This window comes from Anomaloglossus baeobatrachus, chromosome 2, assembly GCF_048569485.1.
Source record: "Anomaloglossus baeobatrachus isolate aAnoBae1 chromosome 2, aAnoBae1.hap1, whole genome shotgun sequence".
NCBI classification, from domain to species: Eukaryota; Metazoa; Chordata; class Amphibia; order Anura; family Aromobatidae; genus Anomaloglossus; species Anomaloglossus baeobatrachus.
This window is the reverse complement of record NC_134354.1, coordinates 471,678,436-471,700,975: the sequence shown is the minus strand read 5'-3', so window position 1 is coordinate 471,700,975 and position 22,540 is coordinate 471,678,436. Positions and strand designations below refer to the sequence as shown.

The following is a 22,540-nucleotide window of genomic DNA, read 5'->3' as shown; positions in this document are numbered from 1 at the left end:
GTGGAGCATGCATGGGGCACAGGGCCCTAGATCAGGCGCCAGTTCTACACGGCTTGATAAATACCTGCCCGGTGAGGACACCTTCACGGACTTCACAGAACCAAATAATCCAGAGGCTTCATCAGTAAACTAGCATCGGGGTTCGGACACTTACCTCCCCACAGGGTCTGCACTGCCCGCCATACGGAGAAGGAGACTGTACCCCAAAAGGTATATGGAGATAAGGTATGCACACCAGTGACTATGCAAGGGCAATACATGTAATAGCAGAAACTGCTGTATTCACAAAGCAGTTTCTGCTATTACATGTATTCCCCTTGCATAGTCACTGGTGTGCATACCTTATCTCCATATAGTGATGTTTATTTAGGTTTTTGCACCCAGTTCAGACCTAGAATGGAGTTGCAAACGTTATTCCTTATTTGTTAGTAGTTTTTCGTTTGTGAACCCACCCCACTCACGCCTATTGCCAATCCACATGATACGTATATATAGCCTGGGTCTCAGATTCCCATACACGGTAAGTTTTTTTTAACTGCATGAGAGGACACACACAAGCTAGGGACCCCAACGTAGAGAAATACTTTGGCGTAGTGTTGGGGCTCTATTGCATTGATCAATTCAGTAGCTAAATTTCTCTTTATTCATATGTTCATGGCAGTAATGCAGATTCCATTTTTCACATTTCATTCTTACATATAGCTATTGAATTTTTTATGTCAGTATTCGCACAGCAGTTTCTGCTATTACATGTATTCCCCTTGCATAGTCACTGGTGTGCATACCTTATCTCCATATAGTGATGTTTATTTAGGTTTTTGCACCCAGTTCAGACTTAGAATGGAGTTCCAAACGTTATTCCTTATTTGTACCCCAAAAGGGACAGTCGGGCCCCAAATGCTCCACGCTACGGGGACCCAACCAACAGAGTGTGCCGGGGAAAGGGCAACCTGAATCACTACATTGGTACTCATTCTCCAAGGGTCCTGAACCAGTAATCGAAGGGCCTGAGTGAGTAGAGACTGTTAAAGACAACCTGGTGTTGTCTCCGTTATTGCCCCTTATCATCTCCCAGGCACGGCCCTACCTCCCTACCTTCGGAGGGCCTAACACCATTGCTGTAATCACCACCAGCTCTGGGAGTACCCACATTTAGCAGTGGCGGTTCTCCATCCATAACCGCAACCCGCAGGTGGCGTCACATGACATTAACTATTATCTCCCCTGTAAATAATCCCCCTTACAAAAGGGGCCCAGGGCACGGAACCGGGCAACGGCCACCAAAGTGACATCCCTAACGGTACATTCTGCCCGAGAACGAGTAACCCCATTCCCTGTGAGTCACACATGCTCAGTTGTCAAAACTCCACACATAGGGGTACTTTGCACGTTGCGACATCGCTACTGCGATATTATCGGGGTCAAATCGAATGAGACGCACATCCGGCGCCAGTAACGACGTCACAACGTGTAAAGCCTAGATGCGCCGATAAACGATCGCAAAAGTGTCGAAAATCGGTGATCTGTGTAGCGTCGGTCATTTTCATAATGTCGCACCAATGAGGGAGCAGGTCCCTCACAGCGGTCACCTGCCCAATGAGCGTCCTTATCACAGGCTTTCATTCCAGGAGTTTGTCTCCTCTTTCCCATGCCCATTGCGAATTGCAGCCTGTGTGACTCACCTCATACACATAAGGTTTTCACCAAAAGGATGTAACATTTTCCCTCTTTCATTGTGGACTGTAGTAAGTGAGTGTTACCATATATATACAAAAGGTTCTTCTTTCTCATAGCTTAAAGCAGTTTGTCTACGGAAACGCGGCCATAGACCCGTGAGATATAAGATTTATGTTTCCTATGATAGAGTCAGTAAAAATAGTCATTATCATCGCTGACCACCTGTCCCCCTTCTTTAACATCGTTATACATGTTATGAGACCTATATTTAAAGTTTCAGGCCGTCTTCTATGGCTCATACACATTGGTATTAGCTTTAATTGCTTTCCTTGTGCCCTTCATTAGTTTCTACTGACAGTTCTTTGAGAAAGGCATAGCTTGCCGAAAACGTTTTGTGACACTGTCTGTAAAATACCAATTTTCACTACGGACTATACTACAATAAAAAGATATTTGTTTGAACATAACGTCAGTGTAGTCCCATGAAAAGATATAATATATTATTTACGAAAATGTGAGGGGTGTACTCACTTTTGTGACATACTGTGTATGAGAGCCAGGTAACACAGTGGCTGCCTTTTCAGAACTCAGTCTTGTAGACAAACTACAAATGTTAACAAAATCTTAACAAGAGGGTCATCAGTGACATCTAGTGGATACTTAGTAGACTACAGCTACAGACTCATTGAAAGGAAGGAGTAAATAGTATAAAATGCTAAGTGAAAAAAAGAATGCTAAATAAATAAATAAATAGTATACAAAGTAGCTACGTGTGCAACACCGCGATCCATACACTTTTACGTGTGCCACATCGCAGCCCATACACTTCTACATGTGCCACATCACGATCCATACACTTCTACGTGTGCTACATCACGGCCTATACACTTCTGCATGTGCCACATTGCAGTCCATACACTTCTACGTGTGTCACATTGCAGTCCATACACTTCTACGTGTGTCACATTGAAGTCCATTCACTTCTACGTGTGCCACATTGCAGTCCATACATTTCTACGTGTGCAACATCGTGGCCCATACACTTCTGCGTGTTCCACATTGTGGCCCATACACTTCTACGTGTGCCACATCTTGGCCCATACACTTGTACGTGTGCCATATCGTGGTCCATGCACTTCTACATGTGCCACATCTCGGTCCATACACTTCTACATGTGCCACATCTCAGTCCATACACTTCTACATGTGGCCCATCACAGCCCATATGTCACACCCAGGGATATGGGGTACTCGGTTCCGGGTGGTATAGGTCTTGGCAATGTCACGGTGGTGGCCGTTACCCGGTTCCGTGCCCTGGGCCCTTTTTGTAATGGGGATATTTATAGGGGAGAATAAGATAATGTTGACTTGTGATGCCACTTGCAGTGTTGCGGCTAAGTGTAGGGAGTCGCCACTGCAGAATGTCTCTACTGGGGCTGGTGGTATTGGCAGCTAGAATGGTAAGTAATCCCTCCAGAAGTAGGGTTTTGCCCCAGAGGGTGTATGGTGCAGTGGGTGTCGGAAGAAGGTAGTCCACACAGGTGTTCAGTGCAACTGGTTTACTCACTGCTGGTAGATGTTGACTGGTTGCCCGAGGCCGGCTGGTTTATCCTCTAGGTCCCCTTCAATCCAGTGCCAGTTTGGTTCTCTGTTACCTTCTTCCCCTGCACCTGTCTCTGGTAAGTGGCCTGCACCTGTCTCTGGTAAGTGGGTCTCTGTAGTATAGAACAACTGGGGGTCCCCGTTTTGTGGTTTGTCCACTTCTGTCCGCCTGATGATAGCGTGAAGCCTGTGGGGTTGGAGTCTCTGGTCCTGTCCCCGGTTCTCCCTTTGCTACTGAGTCTTCGGATTCTTTAGGGTCAGCAAGGTCTCTGATGGTCCCCTTGCTGTGCAGGTGTTAACAGGTCGGTTTGAAGCTCTTTCCTGTCCTAGGGTCCTGTACCCCGTTGGTGCATAGTTCCGGGGGTACTCCACCGGCAACCACTTCTCCTGGGTACCAGGTCACCGTCAACCCGAGTCAGGACGTTACTTTGCTTCCACCTTCACTCCTTGCCTGCCTGACACTTGTCTGACTACTCTCCACAGTCTGCTCCTCCCACCTGGTCAACTAGTGGACTGGATTGGCTCCACCTCTAGGCGGCCATCCATTGGTCCCACCCTAGATAAGTACCATTGTATGGGGGAATGTTGGGGAAAAACTGGGATTACCTGGGTTTTTGATGGTACCAGAACTGGGGTTCTGGGTCGCTAAGGGGGTAGGCCCTGCATCCTTGTGGGGATGCAGAACCTTGTAGCAGCCTGATGGCTTCAGGGGCACTACACATATGTAGCGCCCAGAGAAAGAGGTACTCAGTCCCGGGGCGGTACAAAAATGGGACTGTCACTCTGGTGTACATTGCCCGGTCCCGTGCTCTAGGCCCCTTTTGTTAATGGGGGGTATTTACAGGGGAGATAAGAGTTTTTGTCATGTGACGCCACCTGCGGGTTGCGGTTAATGATGGAGAACCGCTGCTGCTCAATGAGGGTACTCCCAGGGCTGGTGGTAGTGGCAGCTGCGATGGTACGATATCCGCAGGTAGGGCTGTGGCTGGGAGATGTAATGGGGCAATAACGAAGACCACACCAGATTGTCTTTAACAGGCTCTACTCACTGTGGACCCAGGGGTTGCTGGTTCAGGTCCCCGGAGGACCAGTGCCAATGTAGTGACCCAGGTTGCTCTGTTCCTGACACTCTCTGTAGATTGAGTCCCCATAGTGTGGAGCATTTGGGGACCCCGACTGTCCCTTGTGGGGTACAATCTCCTTCTCCATACAGCGGGCAGTGCGGACCCTGCGGGTAGGTAAGTGTCTGAACCCCCGATCCTAGTTTACTGCTGATGCCCCCGGATTATTTGGTTCGGTGAAGTCCGTGAAGGTGTCCTCACCAGGCAGGTATTTGCTAAACAGTCTAAAACTTGTGCTTGACCTAGGGCCCTGTGCCCCATGCGTGCTCCGGTCCCAGTGGTATCTCGGTACCCATGCTGGCGATCTCTCTCCTGTGCCCCCGGGGTCACTGTTACACGGACCCAGCTGAGGCACGTCCGCACACCTCTCCTGTGTGCTACTCGACTCTCTCCTCACTACTGACTGACTACCCCTCCCACCAGGCTGGCTATACCCAGGGACTCGTTCCCATAGCGACCATCCCCTTATGTGGTTAACCCTCTATGCCCGGTGTGGAGAGAACTAGGATTTAGATTGTGTTTTGGTGGAAAAGGCACTGATACTCCAGGTCCCAGGGGGTAGGTCCTGCATCCCCAAGAAGATGCAGTTCCCTGTAGTGCCCTGAGAGTCTCAGGGGCGCTACACATACACTTCTGCTGTGCCACATCGCGGCCCATACACTTCTACATGTGCCACATCGCAGCCCATACACTTCTACATGTGTCACATTGATTGCGGCCTATACACTTCTACATGTGTCACATTGCGGCCTATACACTTCTACATGTGCCACATCGTGGCCTCTACACTTCTACATGTGCCACATCTTGGCCCAAACACTTCTGCTGTGCCACACCGCGGCCCATACACTTCTACGTGTGCCATATAGTGGCCCATACACTTGTATGTGACATTTCATTGACCAGCGGCGGCACCACCATTCCCTGATCAAGGCAATGCAGACGCAGCGGGAGCCGCTCCAGCCGCATGAGCGGTAGCGCCCGAAGCTGAAGTGACCAAGTAGTCCCAGCTCCCAACGCTGCGGACCCAGAGGAGGAGATAGATTCGGGCTCCAGCACTCCGGAGGCAGCCTGGGTTCCGCGCTTCGGAGGGAATGGCTACTGTGTCTCCCTATCAGCACGTTCGGTGCCGGAGGTACTGGTGATGGAATGTGAGGAAGAGTCCACATCAGATGTTGAGCCTCCAGCGGACACCGTTGATGTCCTAGTGCCAATTTGTCGCCGCTGTGGCCTGCCAGGACACTTTGCACGGGTGTGTCCGGGGAACGCCTGACACTAGGGAGCTGGAACTGGTTCTCAGGAGCAGCAGTTGTAGCTGAACCTGAATTGCTACCCGCGAATCTGTTAAGGAGTTTGAAGTTTGAACGTTGAATATGGGACTTGTGGCCCTTGTTGAACCTTCCCACAGTGTTCTGTTCAGGTGGAAAAGGCCATCAGGGGCCCAGGGGTCTCTGGTGGAGGGCAGCAAGGAAGTTAATGCTTAGCAAGTATATGTGCCTTCCTTGTTGAACCTTTTTATATTGCTCCGTTAAAGATAAAAAGGCCATCAGTGTCCTGGGCGGTGCGCCACTGGGAGGTGGTACCAGAGACGCTCGGTGGAGGGTGGCGATTGGGTAATGACTGCCAGATTACCCAGGTGGTTTACTGAGAATGTAAAAGTGTTAAAGAGTGTTGCAAAGTGACTGCACCAGTTGTGCGTTCCCTACGAAGTTTACCAGAGTCGTCTCTTGAACCATCAGGACTTCAATCCTGTCACCACGGACACTGTAAGGAACTTGGGGTGGTGCAACTCCATGGTTAGCAGTGGCACCAGGGGTTCAGGTGTTTTGGGTGGCGGCTTGAAGGGAAAAGGGACAATGGAAATGGACAGTCGCAGGAAGGAGCTGCAGCAGAGTAGGCTGAGTCTCTGACTACAGCTACAACCAGTAGCGTTACCATGTGTTCTTGTGTTAGGCTCTGTGAGTTAGAAACATTTAAGTGTATTGCCTCCCCTATGTGGGAAGAATGTCTAAATATATAACATGTTATCCCTTTTGAGTTTCAGTTCAATAAAATCTCTGTGTGTCCTGTAGCTCAGGGACGAGCTACGTTTAACCAAGGGGGAATGTGGCACCCATCAGTATATCAGGGTGCCACAGGGTACTGCAATCCTTACCAAGGATGCAGGGCCTACCCCCCATGGTTCTAGGTTCCCAGAAATCGGTGTCACTAACATCAGCACAAATCCCAATCACACCTCACATCACAACCTGTCAGACACACTAGTGGGTTGGATAAGCGGAATTAGGCCACCCAACTAGGGGTCAGGCAGACTGATGGGAGGGAGGAAGTAAGCCGAGTAGTGAGAGCCCTCAAGGAGTGAGGAGCTGGGGAGTAGTAGCTCCCGGGGAGCTAGACAGAGGTTGGGTAGCAGACGGTGGTCCGGAACCAGAGAAGTCAGGGACCGGTGGCAGCGACATTGGAAGGGTGCGACAGACATAGTCTAGGAGGACTGTCGGCATCAGAAATCCAAAAGAACTGACCGGTACTGAGCACGACGGGGTACAGGACCCTAGGTCAGGAGCCAGTATAACATCCTGATAATTAACCTGAGAGGGAGAGTCTCTTTATGAACTTCCCTAGGAGCTCAGAGATTGAAGGCGACAGCACACCGCGGGGAATAGGGCTTTCCAGTAATGCGGCCCACTAAAATCCCAAGTGCCAGCCATCAAGAGCACAGCTACACTAAAAACATAGTGAGCGGGGCCCCAACAGCTTCAAACCGAGGGGCCACACAGAGAACTAACTTGTGCACGGAGGCGTATCCAGCTTACTCAGGGACACCGGTGGGAGCGGACGCCTGGACGGGTTCCCCTGTAGAGACTGTGATGCACAGTCTTAGGTTTCTCTTCAGTGTGTGTCTGCTTTATAATCCTCATCCTGCACCATGACTACCAACAGCGAGTACCCTGGTTCCCCTGCACCCTGCGCTCCCAAAGATCTCAGCAACTATCCCCAGAGGCCGGGGCCTTCCCTACCTGCGGAGGGACTGACACCTTGCTGCTCCCCACCATCTGCCCCGGTACTCCTTTCCAGCAGCGGCGGTACTCCCGCAACCCGCAGGTGGAGTCATGAACTTCTCTCCTGTAAATAATCCTTTCAAAGATCGGAGCGAGTGCCGAGCCAGGGTCCGGACTCCTCAAGCTACGACCACCCCGGATCAGAGCATCCCGATCTGCGCCGGGGCGGCACATTTACATCCATCTTTTTTTCCTTGTTGGTTTCCCTTGGCCCCCACTCTGTTGGGAATAAGGGTATGTGCGCACGTTGCGTACTAGCCCAGCACCGTAAAAGGTGCGCTTCAGAGCGCAGCTGAAAAGCTCCGTTCTGAAGCGCATGGTGCCGGCGAGAAAGTGCGCTCTGCCTGCAGCTCCTCCCATAGACAGAGCAGGAGCTGCCGGCAAAGCGCACGGAAGAAGTGACATGTCACTTCTTTTTGCGCAGCGCTTCGGCAGTAGCCGAAGCGCTGCGCTCTAAAACGCCACGTGCGCACGGCCCCTGCACAATCTCCATAGACTGCATGAATAGACTGCAGGACGTAACTGCATGAATTTACGCAACGTGCGCACATAGCCTAAGATTGTATATCTTATTGTTTTGCACAGATTTTTATGTATCACATTGCATTATGTGGTTTATCATTTATTCTTTTGTATTGTGACTTTATCCATAATCCATATATCCTTTTAAAGACTATATTGAAAGTTATATTTTATTAGACCTGGGAATTTTCATTCCGTGATATTAATCTTATGACCCTGATGAAATATCACACTGAGTTATTCATTTCATTGACCACCTGTAACAGAAAGAGTAATGGTATATTCATGCAAATAATGAAGAAGTGTCCCCTTAGCTATGAAGTGGTACGGTCCGGGAATTGCGGCTCAGCACCGCCACAAACACGCTGTCGGGGGCGGAGTCAGCTATCTGCAGCTTCCATGACATGCCTCATCTGACACGCCTCCGGACTTGGGCCAGGTGCATGCCGGGATTTGTAGTTTTCTCGGGAGGTCAGCAATATGGCTGCGCCCATGCCGGTGTCTGGTGTAGTGATCGTGCAGCGTGTGTAGCAGGATGGCTGTGACTGTGTGACCTGATGGTGAGTGACAGAACAGCATGGCCGCTTCCGTCCACATGTGTGACTACATGGACGCTAGAGGCAGCGGATGGACAACCTGCAGCTTATGGCCAGTGACCGTCCTGAACACTGATCGCAGGTCCCTTCTGACGATTCTCAGTGGCAGTGATATTTAATTACAGGTTTATTGCGATTGCCAGGATATTTTAGGGTTAATCGTCCAGTTAGTGGTAGGATGAGCAATATTGCTGGATCCATAGTGGTGGAGCAGTGTGACATTGGCATGTGTGCCCAGTACTGCAGTGCTTGCCATGTTGTGGCTTCTATAACTGTTTCTATAGGTCCTGCTGTAACAGTACACGAGGGTCTGGTCGCTGCGGCTGACATTGTGGAGGGTGGGTGTCTGGAGCTGGCACACAAATACAGGGCACATCAGCCAGGACTAGGTATATGTTGCGGGCGGAGGAGGGGACGCTGCGCTCACCCACTGCTCGGGTCCGGCTGCTGCTGCTGCTCGGTGGTGGCTTGAGCGGTGGGCCGGATCCCGGGGACTCGAGCGGCGCTCCTCGCCCGTGAGTGAAAGGGGGTGATTTGGGGATATTGTCCGTGATGCCACCCACGGTTGTGGTGAGGTTGTGACACCACTGCTGCTCTGGATGGGGATCCCGGGAGCGATGACAGGGAGCAGCTTGGATGTTGTTTCTCCCCTCCGTGGGTAGGGAGGTTGGTTGTCCCGGGGCCCGGTGAGGGTTAGGGATGGCAGGCGGGTTACGGGGCCTGGTGAGGTGCGGGGGCAGCGCTGTGCCGCACAGCACGGTGGTACTCACTCAGCCAGTAATTTACACGGAGTCTCTGGTCAAACAGACGGCTGCGGTGTTTTTCCCCTGACCCCAGGTTGGTAGTGTAAGTCCTTTCCTTCACCTTCGTGTACACTCCTCCTGTGCTCCGGTTTCCAGCTGGCTCCCCGGTTCGGTACCGGACGGGCCACTACCCTGTCCCGGCTACCTACGGTTCCACCAAGACTGTCTTCCCGGCTCCCACAGACGGCCACTACCGTCTGCCTCACTGGCTACACGAGGGACCTAGGCTCCAACCTAGGCCCCAGTCTGCCTCTCTGCAGACCTCCTCTCTCTTCCTCTGCCTGGACTTGTCTGAGCTGGTTTTTGCCTCAGGCCAGCTAGACTCCTTGGTGGGTGTGCCCATCTCCTGACTCCGCCCACCTGGTGTGTCTGTCTGAACCCGAGGGAAGAAATCAGGTCTCACTGGGGATGTCTGCTGTGAACTGCTGGGGGTGGGGGTGTGTGTGTGTTGTTACCTGTGGCCCCTGGCTTGTCCAGGGCGCCACATATACTACCCTCTTACATAGGGCTTGTTCCGGCTGAAGCCACTGGTTTTATAGGATCCTTGATAGATTGGTTAGAATTAGTGATGAGCGAGCTCTACCATGCTCTTGTGCTCGGTGCTGGTAACCAGCAGTTGGACGCTCAACGGGCTCAACTCGAGTGCCGCGTATAATGGGAATCAATGGAGAACTTAATCATCTTTTTGGAAGGATCTTCTGGGAAAAATACTTAATTTCTCCATTGACTTCTATTACACTGGGTCATCAATTCACGCCCATATGAGCATCATCTGCTTGTTACTAGTACCGAGCAGCCAAGCATTCTAGTTCTCGCTCATCACTAGTGATAATCTGACAATAGAAAGAACTAACCCGAGTGTGAGAAGAGTCTACACAGCCATATCTGTGCATATCTCCTGTGTATATACTCTGCTAATAAGAATTGAGGAATGCATGCAACAATGAATGTAAATGTAAGGCTGGGGCCACACGGGGATTACTGCGATCCCCTCGCATGACACTTAGCTCACACTGGCAGTACAGCAGAGCCGAGTGTCATGCGAGTGTCCCTGCGACTGATGTCTGACCGTGCGAAGAGAAGAGAAGACCATCTCAAGAAAAGTCATACTGCCCACCATTTAGACAATCGGGGTAACACCACCATCCTGGGCTAGTGCCCATTTCACCAGGGTATTCCTTTGCCATACATGTACTGTGGATGTGTGCACTGAATGTATGGCGTAGGCTCAGGAGCTACGCCCTCCCCTACAGTGTACATGCTGGCTGTGTGATGTAGCTGGCGGTTGCCCCTAACAGCAGTCCCACAGAGCTAGCTCTGATCACAACCTCCTAGATGCCACTGTTCATCACAATAGAGGCATTAAAGAGGATGGAAAGGTCACCCTAACCAACTCTCATTGCCACATGATTGCAGAGTGCCAGTGATATTGTCATGTCTGCTGGAGGGCCTGTTGTGGAGAGCCCGGAGGGGCCTGTTGTGGAGAGCCCGGAGGGGCCTGTTGTGGAGAGCCCGGAGGGGCCTGTTGTGGAGAGCCCGGAGGGGCCTGTTGTGGAGAGCCCGGAGGGGCCTGTTGGGGAGAGGCCGAAGGGGCCTGTTGGGGAGGGCCCGGCGGGGCCTGTTGGGGAGGGCCCGGCGTGGCCTGTTGGGGAGGGCCCGGCGTGGCCTGTTGGGGAGAGCCCGGAGGGGCCTGTTGGGGAGGGCCCGGAGGGGCCTGTTGGGGAGGGCCCGGCGGGGCCTGTTGGGGAGGGCCCGGCGGGGCCTGTTGGGGAGGGCCCGGCGGGGCCTGTTGGGGAGGGCCCGGCGTGGCCTGTTGGGGAGGGCCCGGCGGGGCCTGTTGGGGAGGGCCCGGCGGGGCCTGTTGGGGAGGGCCCGGCGGGGCCTGTTGGGGAGGGCCCGGCGTGGCCTGTTGGGGAGGGCCCGGCGGGGCCTGTTGGGGAGGGCCCGGCGGGGCCTGTTGGGGAGGGCCCGGCGGGGCCTGTTGGGGAGGGCCCGGCGGGGCCTGTTGGGGAGGGCCCGGAGGGGCCTGTTGGGGAGGGCCCGGCGGGGCCTGTTGGGGAGGGCCCGGCGGGGCCTGTTGGGGAGGGCCCGGCGGGGCCTGTTGGGGAGGGCCCGGCGGGGCCTGTTGGGGAGGGCCCGGCGGGGCCTGTTGGGGAGGGCCCGGCGGGGCCTGTTGGGGAGGGCCCGGCGGGGGCCTGTTGGGGAGGGCCCGGAAGGGGCCTGTTGGGGAGGGCCCGGAAGGGGCCTGTTGGGGAGGGCCCGGAAGGGGCCTGTTGGGGAGGGCCCGGAAGGGGCCTGTTGGGGAGCCATGTCTGCAGTGTATTTGCGTCTTGGAGGCCAAGCCTGTAATATGATAGTGTGGTCTAATTTACAATGTACTGCGATATTATAGTATTTTAGTGTACTGTTCAAGTTTCTTAGAGAAACCAATAAAAAATGTATTAAAAAGTAAAATATCAAAGTTTCAATTTTACCAAAAAGTAAATAAAAATAGCATATTTATAATTGTCTCCTGCATAACTATACAAACTAATAAATTTAATATTTATCCCAAAGATTGATGTTTAAAATGGAAACAAAAATTGACACAGAGGAATCGGTTTCTTTTTAGTCACTTTGGTTCCACAAAAAAAAAATAAAAGAATAAGAAATATTAGTTGTATGGATCCCAAAATAAATCCCTAATAAAAGTACAGCTTGTGCTGCAGAATGACAAGACCGGATCCAACTGTACCGAAAAATAAAAGTTAGTTCTTGGCAGGTGAGGAGGAAATATTGGAAGTGAAGAGGGACGCACATATACTTGGGAGCGACCACGCTCAGTGCACGTCCTCTGTAACGATGTGGCTTTACTCATTGTGATAGAACGGAGTTATAGAATGGTACTGTGCTTGAAGATCATTAATTCTGCTTGTGTTTCTAGCTCCAGTTGTATGGCAGAATGCGTCCTTCATCATTACTTTTCGGCCTGAACATCTTAAAGCCAAAGTTCATATCCGTGCGCCACTTGGCAACAGCTGCCGGGAGAAGCAGACAAGGAGATGACCTTCCGACCTTTCAGTACGTTGGGCACAAACTTAGAAGAAAGGACCGGGTTTTTGTATGGGGATTTTCGTACACCGGAGCATTGGGAATCCCAAGCTTTGTAAAGCCGGATACAGGAAGGAAAAAGCCTAAACAATACCAACTAACTCCCTATAGGCTCGATGTGGATGAAAAGGTAAGGTGTTCCTTCAAAACTAATGATGAGCGAGCACTACCATGCTCGGGTGACCGGTACTCGTAACAACAAGTGATAAGCGAGCAGTACCATGATTGGATGCTCGGTACTCGTGACGGTTAGTGATGAGAGAGCACTACCATGCCCGGGTGTCCGATTCTCGTAACAACAAGTGATAAGCGAGCACTACCATGCTCGGATGCTCGGTACTCGTAACGACTAGTGATGAGCAAGCACTACCATGCTTAGTACTCGTATTTGCTAGTGATGAGCGAGCACTACCATGCTCGGGTGCTCGGTACTCGTAACGACTAGTGATAAGAAAGCACTACCATGCTCGGTACTCGTAACGACTAGTGATGAGCAAGCACTACCATGCTCGGTACTCGTAACGACTAGTGATGAGCAAGCACTACCATGCTCGGTACTCGTAACAACTAGTGATGAGCAAGCACTACCATGGTCGGTACTCGTAACGACTAGTGATAAGCAAGCACTACCATCCTTTGATGCTTCGTACTTGTAACAAGCAATTAGATGCTTGGATCGGCTTGAGCCATATACAGAGTATAATGGAAGTCAATGGGGAACGCAAACATTTTTCTGGAAGATTTTCTGGAAAAATGCCATTGTCTTCCATTATACTCGTTATGCAGCTCCAGGCTATCTGAGCATCTAAATGCTTGTTACAAGTATCGAGCGTCCGAGCATGGTCGTGCTCACTCATCACTAGTTGTTACGAGTGCCGAGCACCCAAGGATGGTAGTGCTCGCTTTTCACTAGTTGTTATAGTTGTTACTAGTACTGAACTCCCGAGCATGGTAGTGCCCGCTCTTCATTAGTTAGTACCAGTACTGAGCACCCAAGCATGGTAGTGCTCGCTCCTCACTAGTCGTTACCTGTACTGAGCACACTAGGATGGTAGTGCTCACTCATCACTACTCGTTACCAGTACTGAGCACCCGAGCATGGTAGTGCTCACTCCTCACTAGTCGTTACCAGTACTGAGCACCCGAGCATGGTAGTGCTCACTCATCACTACTCGTTACCAGTACTGAGCACCCGAGCATGGTAGTGCTCACTCCTCACTAGTCGTTACCAGTACTGAGCACACTAGGATGGTAGTGCTCACTCATCACTACTCGTTACCAGTACTGAGCACCCGAGCATGGTAGTGCTCACTCCTCACTAGTCGTTACCAGTACTGAGCACCCGAGCATGGTAGTGCTCACTCCTCACTAGTCGTTACCAGTACTGAGCACCCGAGCATGGTAGTGCTCACTCCTCACTAGTCGTTACCAGTACTGAGCACCCGAGCATGGTAGTGCTTGCTCAATAATGCAACATGAATAACAAAATCCATGTACGCAGTAAAAAATATGGAGGAAAAGAGGAACCCCACACGTTTCGCTACCAACAGTGTGGCTTCCTCAGGGTTGATGTAATTAGTATGGTCATGTCGGGGGATGTTCATGTAACATTTTGGCTGTTTTAATTGTTTTTCATTATATGTTTTTTTGTTTTGCAATATGCATTTTATTTTTCCTTTCTTAAGAAAGGGATCATCAGCAGTTTGTGGCTGCTATTCGTCTCTATGGGGCAGATGGAAACCCTGTACTCAATGTTCTATATACATCTTTGGTATTTATCACTTACAAAATATATAATATGATGAAACTGTTAATGAAACTATTAAAACAAAATGATCCAAGCCTTGGGAGGTGAAATAATTTCTGTTTTATAAGGAGGCCCTGTGTTGTGATGCAGAAGGTTTTCTCCGCTTCCGATGTACAGATATATTTTTGTATCATTCTTCAGATCTCATCGGTGGCCTGTGGTTACGGCTTTACATTGTTATCATCCAAGACGACCGATGTCACTAAAGTGTGGGGAATGGGACTAAATAAGGATTCACAAGTAGGATTCCATAGAAGCCGACGGGACCGCAGTAAGCATTTCCAGCATTCAGTCACTAGACCATCATTCACACTGTGCAGCGCAGTAATATAGTGCCTGGACATGCTAGGAAAAAATAAAGCACAAGCTGAATTTTTCCTATTTGCTTGTTTTATTTGTGGTAAATGTCACATAAATATATCTCATAGCTGCCAGGAATACCTGTCTCCTAATATATTAAGATGAGTGATGACTTAAAGGGGTTTTCTGGTTTCAGAAAGCTGCATTTTCCCTGCTTTAAGATAACAAAATAGTCAAACTGTGCTTAACTCTCCCTCCTCGGGTCCAATGCTGAGTCTTCATTGCTACTGCGGGTGTTTATGATTGTCTGCAGCGCTGACGTCCCGTTGCAAGTGTAGCAGCCAATCAGTTATCCCAGCGGCTCCGCCCCCAATCTATGGCATGAGCTGCTGAGCACACTGGCTGCTGCACTGTTGACGCGACGTCAGCGCTGCAGACAGTAACAGACATTGGTAGTGGAAGCTCAGCGCTGGACCAGAAGAGGGTGAGGTAAGTCAGATTTGTTTTAAAACAAACTCGAAAACCCTTTTGTTGAAATTGGGATTGCGGATTATCAATATAGTCCAAAAATACCAGCTATGACTTGATTTAGACTGTTGGCAAAGAAAATGGGCCAGAATGTTGTTGCTTCTTTTTGCATTGTGGTCTTAGGGGAGAATCGGCACATCTTTACATTATGTAGTTAATCTGGCATTTATTGGGCTCTTTGGTCATTTGATATTGATGACTTATCCATAGAATAGGTTGTTTATATGAAATTGGTAAGGATCCTCCTTAATAAGACCTCAGCAGTGGGTTCTACACATTAAGCTGAGATGTTCAGTGCGAATGGAATACTTTGTTTTGTGTTTTATCCTAAGTCAAGTGGCAGGGCCCTTTAAAGGGTCGATATTGATTTTTAAGTTTGCTACATCCAGTAGAGTTCCTATCCTCCTCCTCTCTGAAGAGTCTGTTCACGTATTTCATTTCCCAGAGGAGCATTGCATGGCCTACAAGTCTCCTTACACTTTGTTAATACTGTCCACAAGGAGGGATGTTCTCTTTTTTGTAATAACTTCCAGGGCTGTGGAGTCGGTAAGCCAAACCTTCGACTCCGACTCCGACTCCTCAAATTCTCTTGCACCGACTCCGACTCCGACTCCGACTCCGGCTCCGACTCCGACTCCTACATATATTGCTTAGTTAGGTGAAAAATTTATTGTAGTACATGAATATGTGTATGTGAACATCAGACATTTAATAATTTTTATGATACGATAATCAAGATATTTGGATAGAACATAAAATATATTTATTGGAATACAACTTTAGAACACAAAAAACTGTAATAAATTGTAAATATGTAATACACTATGTAATATACAGTAGATTACATATATATCTTGTGTGTGTATATACACTGTGTGTATATATATATATATATATATATATATATATATATATATATATATATATATATATTACATATTTACAATTTATTAGTTTTTTGTGTTCTAAAGTTGTATTCCAATAAATATTTTATGTTCTATCCAAATATCTTGATTATTGTATCATAAAAACAATTAAATGTCTGATGTTCACATTGTACTACAATACATTTTTCACTTAAATATAAGCATTATACTAAATGTTATTATTTAGTAAAATATTCAGCACATTCTGCATTGCACTCCTGTCCCCAATTTATTATATATTTTAGGAGTCGGAGTCGGTGCATTTTATACCGACTCCGACTCCGACTCCACCAAAATGAGCTCCGACTCCGACTCCACGACTCCGACTCCGACTCCACAGCCCTGATAACTTCATTGTGTTTTTGCATGTGCCTGTGTGAAGAAGGCTGAGTTGTGGATTTACAGTATATGCCTCATCCTTTTCTCCATTATGTCACCTTGTTTAATGATGTTTTATTCTTTAAAGCTAAAGGTTATGAATACATTCTGGAGCCATCACCAGTCCCCTTACCGCTGGACAAGCCACAGGCTACACGGGTTTTGCAAGTGTCTTGTGGCAGAGCACACTCCCTTATTCTGACAGATAATGAAGGAGGTAATTAAAGTCTCAACATCCAGAAGCTTTGATTGTGTAAAGCTGGTTTCACATATCCAGCATTCATGAGGTCCGGACCGGCCGCAGGATTCTTGTCCCAAACTCACCAACCTCTTATAAGCCTATGAGACTGTAGAGTTCACGCCAGGAGAGCCCGCTGCCATTCCAGCCTATATCCAGAGAGGGAATGTCAGACGTGCGACCAGCCTAATATTAAAAGTATTGCCTACCTTAGCTTGCTTTTTACCATAGATGTATTAGAGACCACCTAGCGCTTAGCTCATGTGAGAGGTCAACGCAATTAAGCAATTATAGTCATCAGCTTTCTTTTATATTTTTAAAGAGCAGCAGTAATAACTTTCATTGTTGTCAAGGAGGGACAAGCCAAAAAGTTAAAGGGGTTATCCAGGACTCTATAAATGTTTTACTATGGCCCTAAAAACTAATAGGCTGGTGGTTGCTAACCTTCAACCCACCTGCCCAGATCTCTGCCGTCACAGACAAATCCTGCCAGACCTTCTACTGCTTCTGCTGGCGTCATGTCTACAGAGCAGCTCCTTCTCTTCCGCTCTGCTGTGTTGACGAGGCGTGACTGCTGATGTCATGCTGGTCAACAGTTGGTTCCCCACTGCCGAACTGCAGGAAGTCTGCTGTCAGGTAGCATGACATCGGCAGTCACGCCCTATTGACAGAGGAGCCCGGTAGAAAAACAGCTGCTCTGGTGATGTGAAGCAGCTGAATCGCCAGCAGGAGCGGTCAGTGATCGCTAGGAGCCAGAACTGAATAGATAAGGCAGGTAGTTGCCAACTATCTGTCTGTTGGGTTTTTTGGCTCATGGCAAAAAAATAATTTATTCCTGGATAGCACCTTTAAATGCTAGAAGTAAATTTTGCCAACAGATTGTATACCTGATTAGTAGCATTGGCTTGGGCTGCAAACCTTCTTTCTTTAGTTTTTGGTTATTACTCTAGACTGGTTGTGGGCATGATCAAAAAATGATTTAGGCCCTGTGCGCACACTGCGGTTTTTGCTGCAGAATTGGTGCGTTTTTTTGTTCATAAGCTTCATGCAGACCTTCCCCAGCAAAGTCTATGAGAAATCTAAAATGCTGTGCGCACGTTGCGTTTTTTTCCTTACAGGTTTTGCTGCAGAATTTCTGCAGCAAAAAGAAGTAGCATGTCACTTTTTTTTTCTGCGTTTTTCCCTTAAAAAACCCGCAGGGACAATACGGCAGGCAAAAACGCGGTAAAAACGCACCAAACCGCGGTAAAAGAGCATGCGTTTTTGGTGCGTTTTTTCCGCTGGAGAAATAATTCTGCAGTGTGCGCACATAGCCTTATAGAAATAATTTGTCTCTACAAGCCTTTTGGAAATCAACATGACCTGATCAATTTTCTAATCTGATCACCAATTTCACTACTTCTGTAATAAATAATAAAAAAGTGATCAGCTGTGATTACACTGCTGTAACAGATTACTCCTATGGTATACATATAGATAAATATGGCTGCATGAAGTTTACTATGTCTGAATCTAATCTACAAGAGAAAATTGCACATATCACAGTGATGAATAAATGGTGTACATTGCATGAATACAACCTGATGAGCTCCACGCTAGAATAACCCCACATGATATTACAGGGCTGAATTATACAAAGTCCATAAACCAGCCTTTAATATGCATTGCTGTATCAGTTTTCAGCATTGGGAATAATTCATATGGACAGTGCGCAAGACGAATTGTGGAAGGGGAGATTTACAGGTAAGAAATGTTGAAAGCCTAAACCTTTTACATACACTACAGTTCAAAAGTTTGGGCTCACCCAGACAATTTTGTCTTTTCCATGAAAAAACATACTTTTATTCATTAAATGAGTTGCATAATGAATAGAAAATATAGTCCAGACATTGACGAGGTTAGAAATAATGATTTTTACTTAAAATAATAATTTTCTCCTTCAAACTTTGATTTGTCACAGAATTCTCCTTTGCAGCAATTCCAGCTTTGCAGTCCTTTGGCATTCTAGCTGTTAATTTGTAGAGGTAATATGGAGATATTTCACCCCATGCTTCCAGAAGCCCCTCGCACAAGTTGGATTGGCTTGATGGGCACTTTTTGCGTACCATACGGTCAAGCTGCTCCCACAACAGCTCAATAGGGTTGAGATCTGGTGACTGGGCTGGCCACTCCATTACAGATAGAATACCAGCTGCCAGCTTCTTCCCTAAATAGTTCATGCATAATTTGGAGTCATTGTGCTTTGCGTCATTGTCCTGTTGTAGGATGAAATTGGCTCCAATCAAGCGCTGTCCACAGGGTATGGCATGGTGTTGCAAAATGGAGTGATAGCCTTCCTTATTCAAAATCCCTTTTACCTTGTACAAATCTCCCACTTTACCAGCACCAAAGCAACCCCAGACCATCACATTACCTCCACCATGCTTGACAGATGGCATCAGGCACTCTTCCAGCATCTTTTCAGTTGTTCTGCATCTCACAAATCTTCCTTTTCTGTGATCCAAACACCTCAAACTTTGATTCGTCTGTCCATAACACACTCTTTTCCAATCTTCCTCTGTCCAATGTCTGTGTTCTTTTGCCCATATTCCTTTTATTAGCCAGTCTCAGATATGGCTTTTTCTTTGCCACTCTGGCCTAAAGGCCAGCATCACGGAGTCGCCTCTTCACTGTAGACGTTGACACTGGAGTTTTGTGGGTACTATTTAGTGAAGCTGCCAGTTGAGGACCTGTGAGGTGTCGATTTCTCAATCTAGTGACTCTAATGTCTTGTTGCTCAGTTGTGCAGCGGGGCCTTCCACTTCTCTTTCTACTCTGGTTAGAGCCTGTTTGTGCTTCCTCTGAAGGGAGTAGTACACACCGTGGTAGGGAATCTTCAGTTTCTTGGCAATTTCTTGCATGGAATATCCTTCATTTCTAAGAAGAAGAATAGTCGAGTTTCACATGAAAGTTCTCTTTTTCTGGCCATTTTGAGAGTTTAATGGAACCAACAAATGTAATGCTCCAGATTCTCAACTAGCTCAAGGGAAGGTCAGTTTTATAGCTTCTCTAATCAGCAAAACTGTTTTCAGCTGTGCTAACATACTTGCACAAGGGTTTTCTTAAACATCCATTAACCCTCTAACACAGTTAGCAAACACATTGTACCATTAGAACACTGGAGTGGTGGTTGCTGGAATTGAGCCTCTATACACCTATGTAGATATTGCATTAAAAAGCCAGACGTTTGCAGCTAGAATAGTCATTTACCACATTAACAATGTATAGAGTGTATTTCTGTTTAATTTAATGTTAACTTCATTGAAAAAATGTGCTTTTCTTTCAAAAATAAGGAAATATCTAAATGACCCAAAACTTTTGAACTGCAGTGTATATTGTGCAATTAATGATTTATTGTAAGTAATTGGCCACTTGTATTGTTTCAATGCAATAATCTAACATGCCTGCTCCCATGATCACCTCCTAAAACATTTATTTTGATATACAGTTATATTTACACTACACGTCTACAAGTTTTAGAATTCACATTTCATGTCCCTTTAATGGGAATCTGTCACCAGGTTTTGCTTTCTCGTCTGAGAGCAGCATAATGTAGAAACAGACCCTTATTCCAGTGATATGTCACTTACTGAGCTGTTTGCTGTCATTTTGATAAAATCAATGTTTTCTCTGCTGCAGATCTAGCAGTTACACAGAGCTCATGAATATGCCGAACTACCTGCAGCACGCCAAGTAGTCCTGTAATGATAATACCCTGCTGATTAAACAGTGATTTTATCAAAACTACACTAACAGCCCAGTAAGTGACACACCGCTGGAATCAGGATCTCTGCCCTTACGTTGTGCTGCTCTCAGATTAGATGGCAAAAACCTGGAGACAGATTCCCTTTAAGGCTAAGTTTCCACTTAGAGCATTTGGTGGAGATTTTGATGTTGCAGATTTTTTTGCACCAATTCGCTTCCTTGGGTTACTTGTGTATCCTCATTGTGTTTTTAGTGCATTTTTATTGCATACAGTGCCTTGCAAAAGTATTCAGCCCCTTTGAATTTTTCAACCTTTTCCCACATTTCAGGCTTCAAACATAAAGATAAAAATGTTAATGTTATGGTGAAGAATCAACAACAAGTGGGACACAATTGTGAAGGTGAACTAAATTGATTGCATATTTTCAACTTTTATAAAAAAAAAATAATAAACTGAAAATTGGGGCGTGCAATATTATTCATTCCTTTTCAGTTAATACTTTGTAGCGCCACCTTTTCTGCGATTACAGCTGCAAGTCGCTTGCGGTATGTGTCTATCAGTTTTGCACATCAAGAGACTGAAATTCTTGCCCATTCTTCCCTTGCAAATAGCTCGAGCTGAGTGAGGTTGGATGGAGAGCGTTTGTGAACAGCAGTTTTCAGCTCTTTCCACAGATTCTCGATTGGATTCAGGTCTGGACTTTGACTTGGCCATTCTAACACTTATTCTTGATATGTTTATTTGGGAACCATTCCATTGTAGATTTTGCTTTATGTTTGGGATCATTGTCTTGTTGGAAGACAAATCTCCGTCCCAGACTCAGGTCTTTTGCAGACTCCAACAGGTTTTCTTCAAGAATGGTCCTGTATTTGGATCCATTCATCTTCCTATCAATTTTGACCATCTTCCCTGTCCCTGTTCCTGCTGAAGAAATGCAGGCCCAAACCATGATGCTGCCACCACTATGTTTGACAGTGGGGATGGTGTGTTCAGGGTGATGAGCTGTGTTGCTTTTACGCCAAACATATTGTTTGGCATTGTGCCCAAAAAGTTCGATTGTGGTTTCCACATGTTTGGTGTGTCTCCCAGGTGGCTTGTGGCAAACTTTAAATTACACTTTTTTTGGATGTCTTTGAGAAATTACTTTCTTCTTGCCACTCTTCCATAAAGGCCAGATTTGTGCACTGTACGACTGATTGTTATCCTATGGACAGACTCTCCCACCTCAGCTGTAGATCTCTGCAGTTCATCCAGAGTGATCATGGGCCTCTTGGCTGCATCTCTGATCAGTCTTCTCCTTGTTTAAGATTACATTTTTGAGGGACGGCCGGGTCTTGGTAGATTTGCAGTGGTATGATACGCCTTCCATTTCAATATGATCGCTTGCACAGTGCTTCGTGGGATGTTTAAAGTTGTGGAAATTTTTTTTTAACCAAATCCGGCTTTAAACTTCTCCACAACAGTATCATGGACCTGCTTGTTGTGTTCCTTGGTCTTCATGATGCTGTCTGTGCTTTAAACAGAACACTGAGACTATCACAGAGCAGGTGTATTTATACAGAGACTAGATTACACACAGGGGGCTTATATTTATCATCATCAGTCATTTAGGACAACATTGGATCATTCAGAGATCCTCAATGAATTTCTGGAGTGTTTGCTGCACTGAAAGTAAAGGGGACGAATAATATTGCATGCCCCACTTTCCAGTTATTTATTTTTTACAAAAGTTTAAAATAAGCAATAAATTTCGTTCAACTTCATAATTGTGTCCCACTTGTTGCTGATTCTTCACCATAACAATAACATTTTTATCTTTATGTTCGAAGCCTGAAATGTGGGAAAAAGTTGAAAAATTCAAGGGAGCCGAATACTTTCGCAAGGCACTGTATATATCAGCTGTGGTTTTTGTATTTTTTTTTTTGGTATGTCATGTTTTGGATACGTTTCATTATTTGGCTTTGTCAAAATTTTATAGATATCATGTGCGAGTTATGTGATTTGTCAGTGAGCTCTCTGTGTAGAAATGTGATAAGCACATGATTTTTTTTAAAAAAATTTTATGTGCGGATTTTCCTCATCTTATGGTGAAACTCTGCAAATAAAAGGCATATTTAACGCAACAGAAATTGAAGTGTTGCGGAGCTC

At 47.1% G+C, this 22,540-nt stretch overlaps 1 protein-coding gene across 1 annotated transcript in view; it reads left to right on the top strand.

The window, feature by feature from the left end:
* Nucleotides 1-8,440: 8,440 nt before the first annotated feature.
* The window catches only part of RCC1L (RCC1 like), a 54,852-nt gene continuing 40,752 nt past the window's right edge, over nt 8,441-22,540 (top strand). The window contains exons 1-5 of the mRNA XM_075334233.1: nt 8,441-8,541; nt 12,304-12,600; nt 14,419-14,548; nt 16,498-16,626; nt 18,324-18,390. Coding sequence (XP_075190348.1) covers nt 8,539-8,541; nt 12,304-12,600; nt 14,419-14,548; nt 16,498-16,626; nt 18,324-18,390 — 626 coding nt within the window. The 5' untranslated portion in view covers nt 8,441-8,538. The remainder of the gene's footprint in view (nt 8,542-12,303; nt 12,601-14,418; nt 14,549-16,497; nt 16,627-18,323; nt 18,391-22,540) is intronic.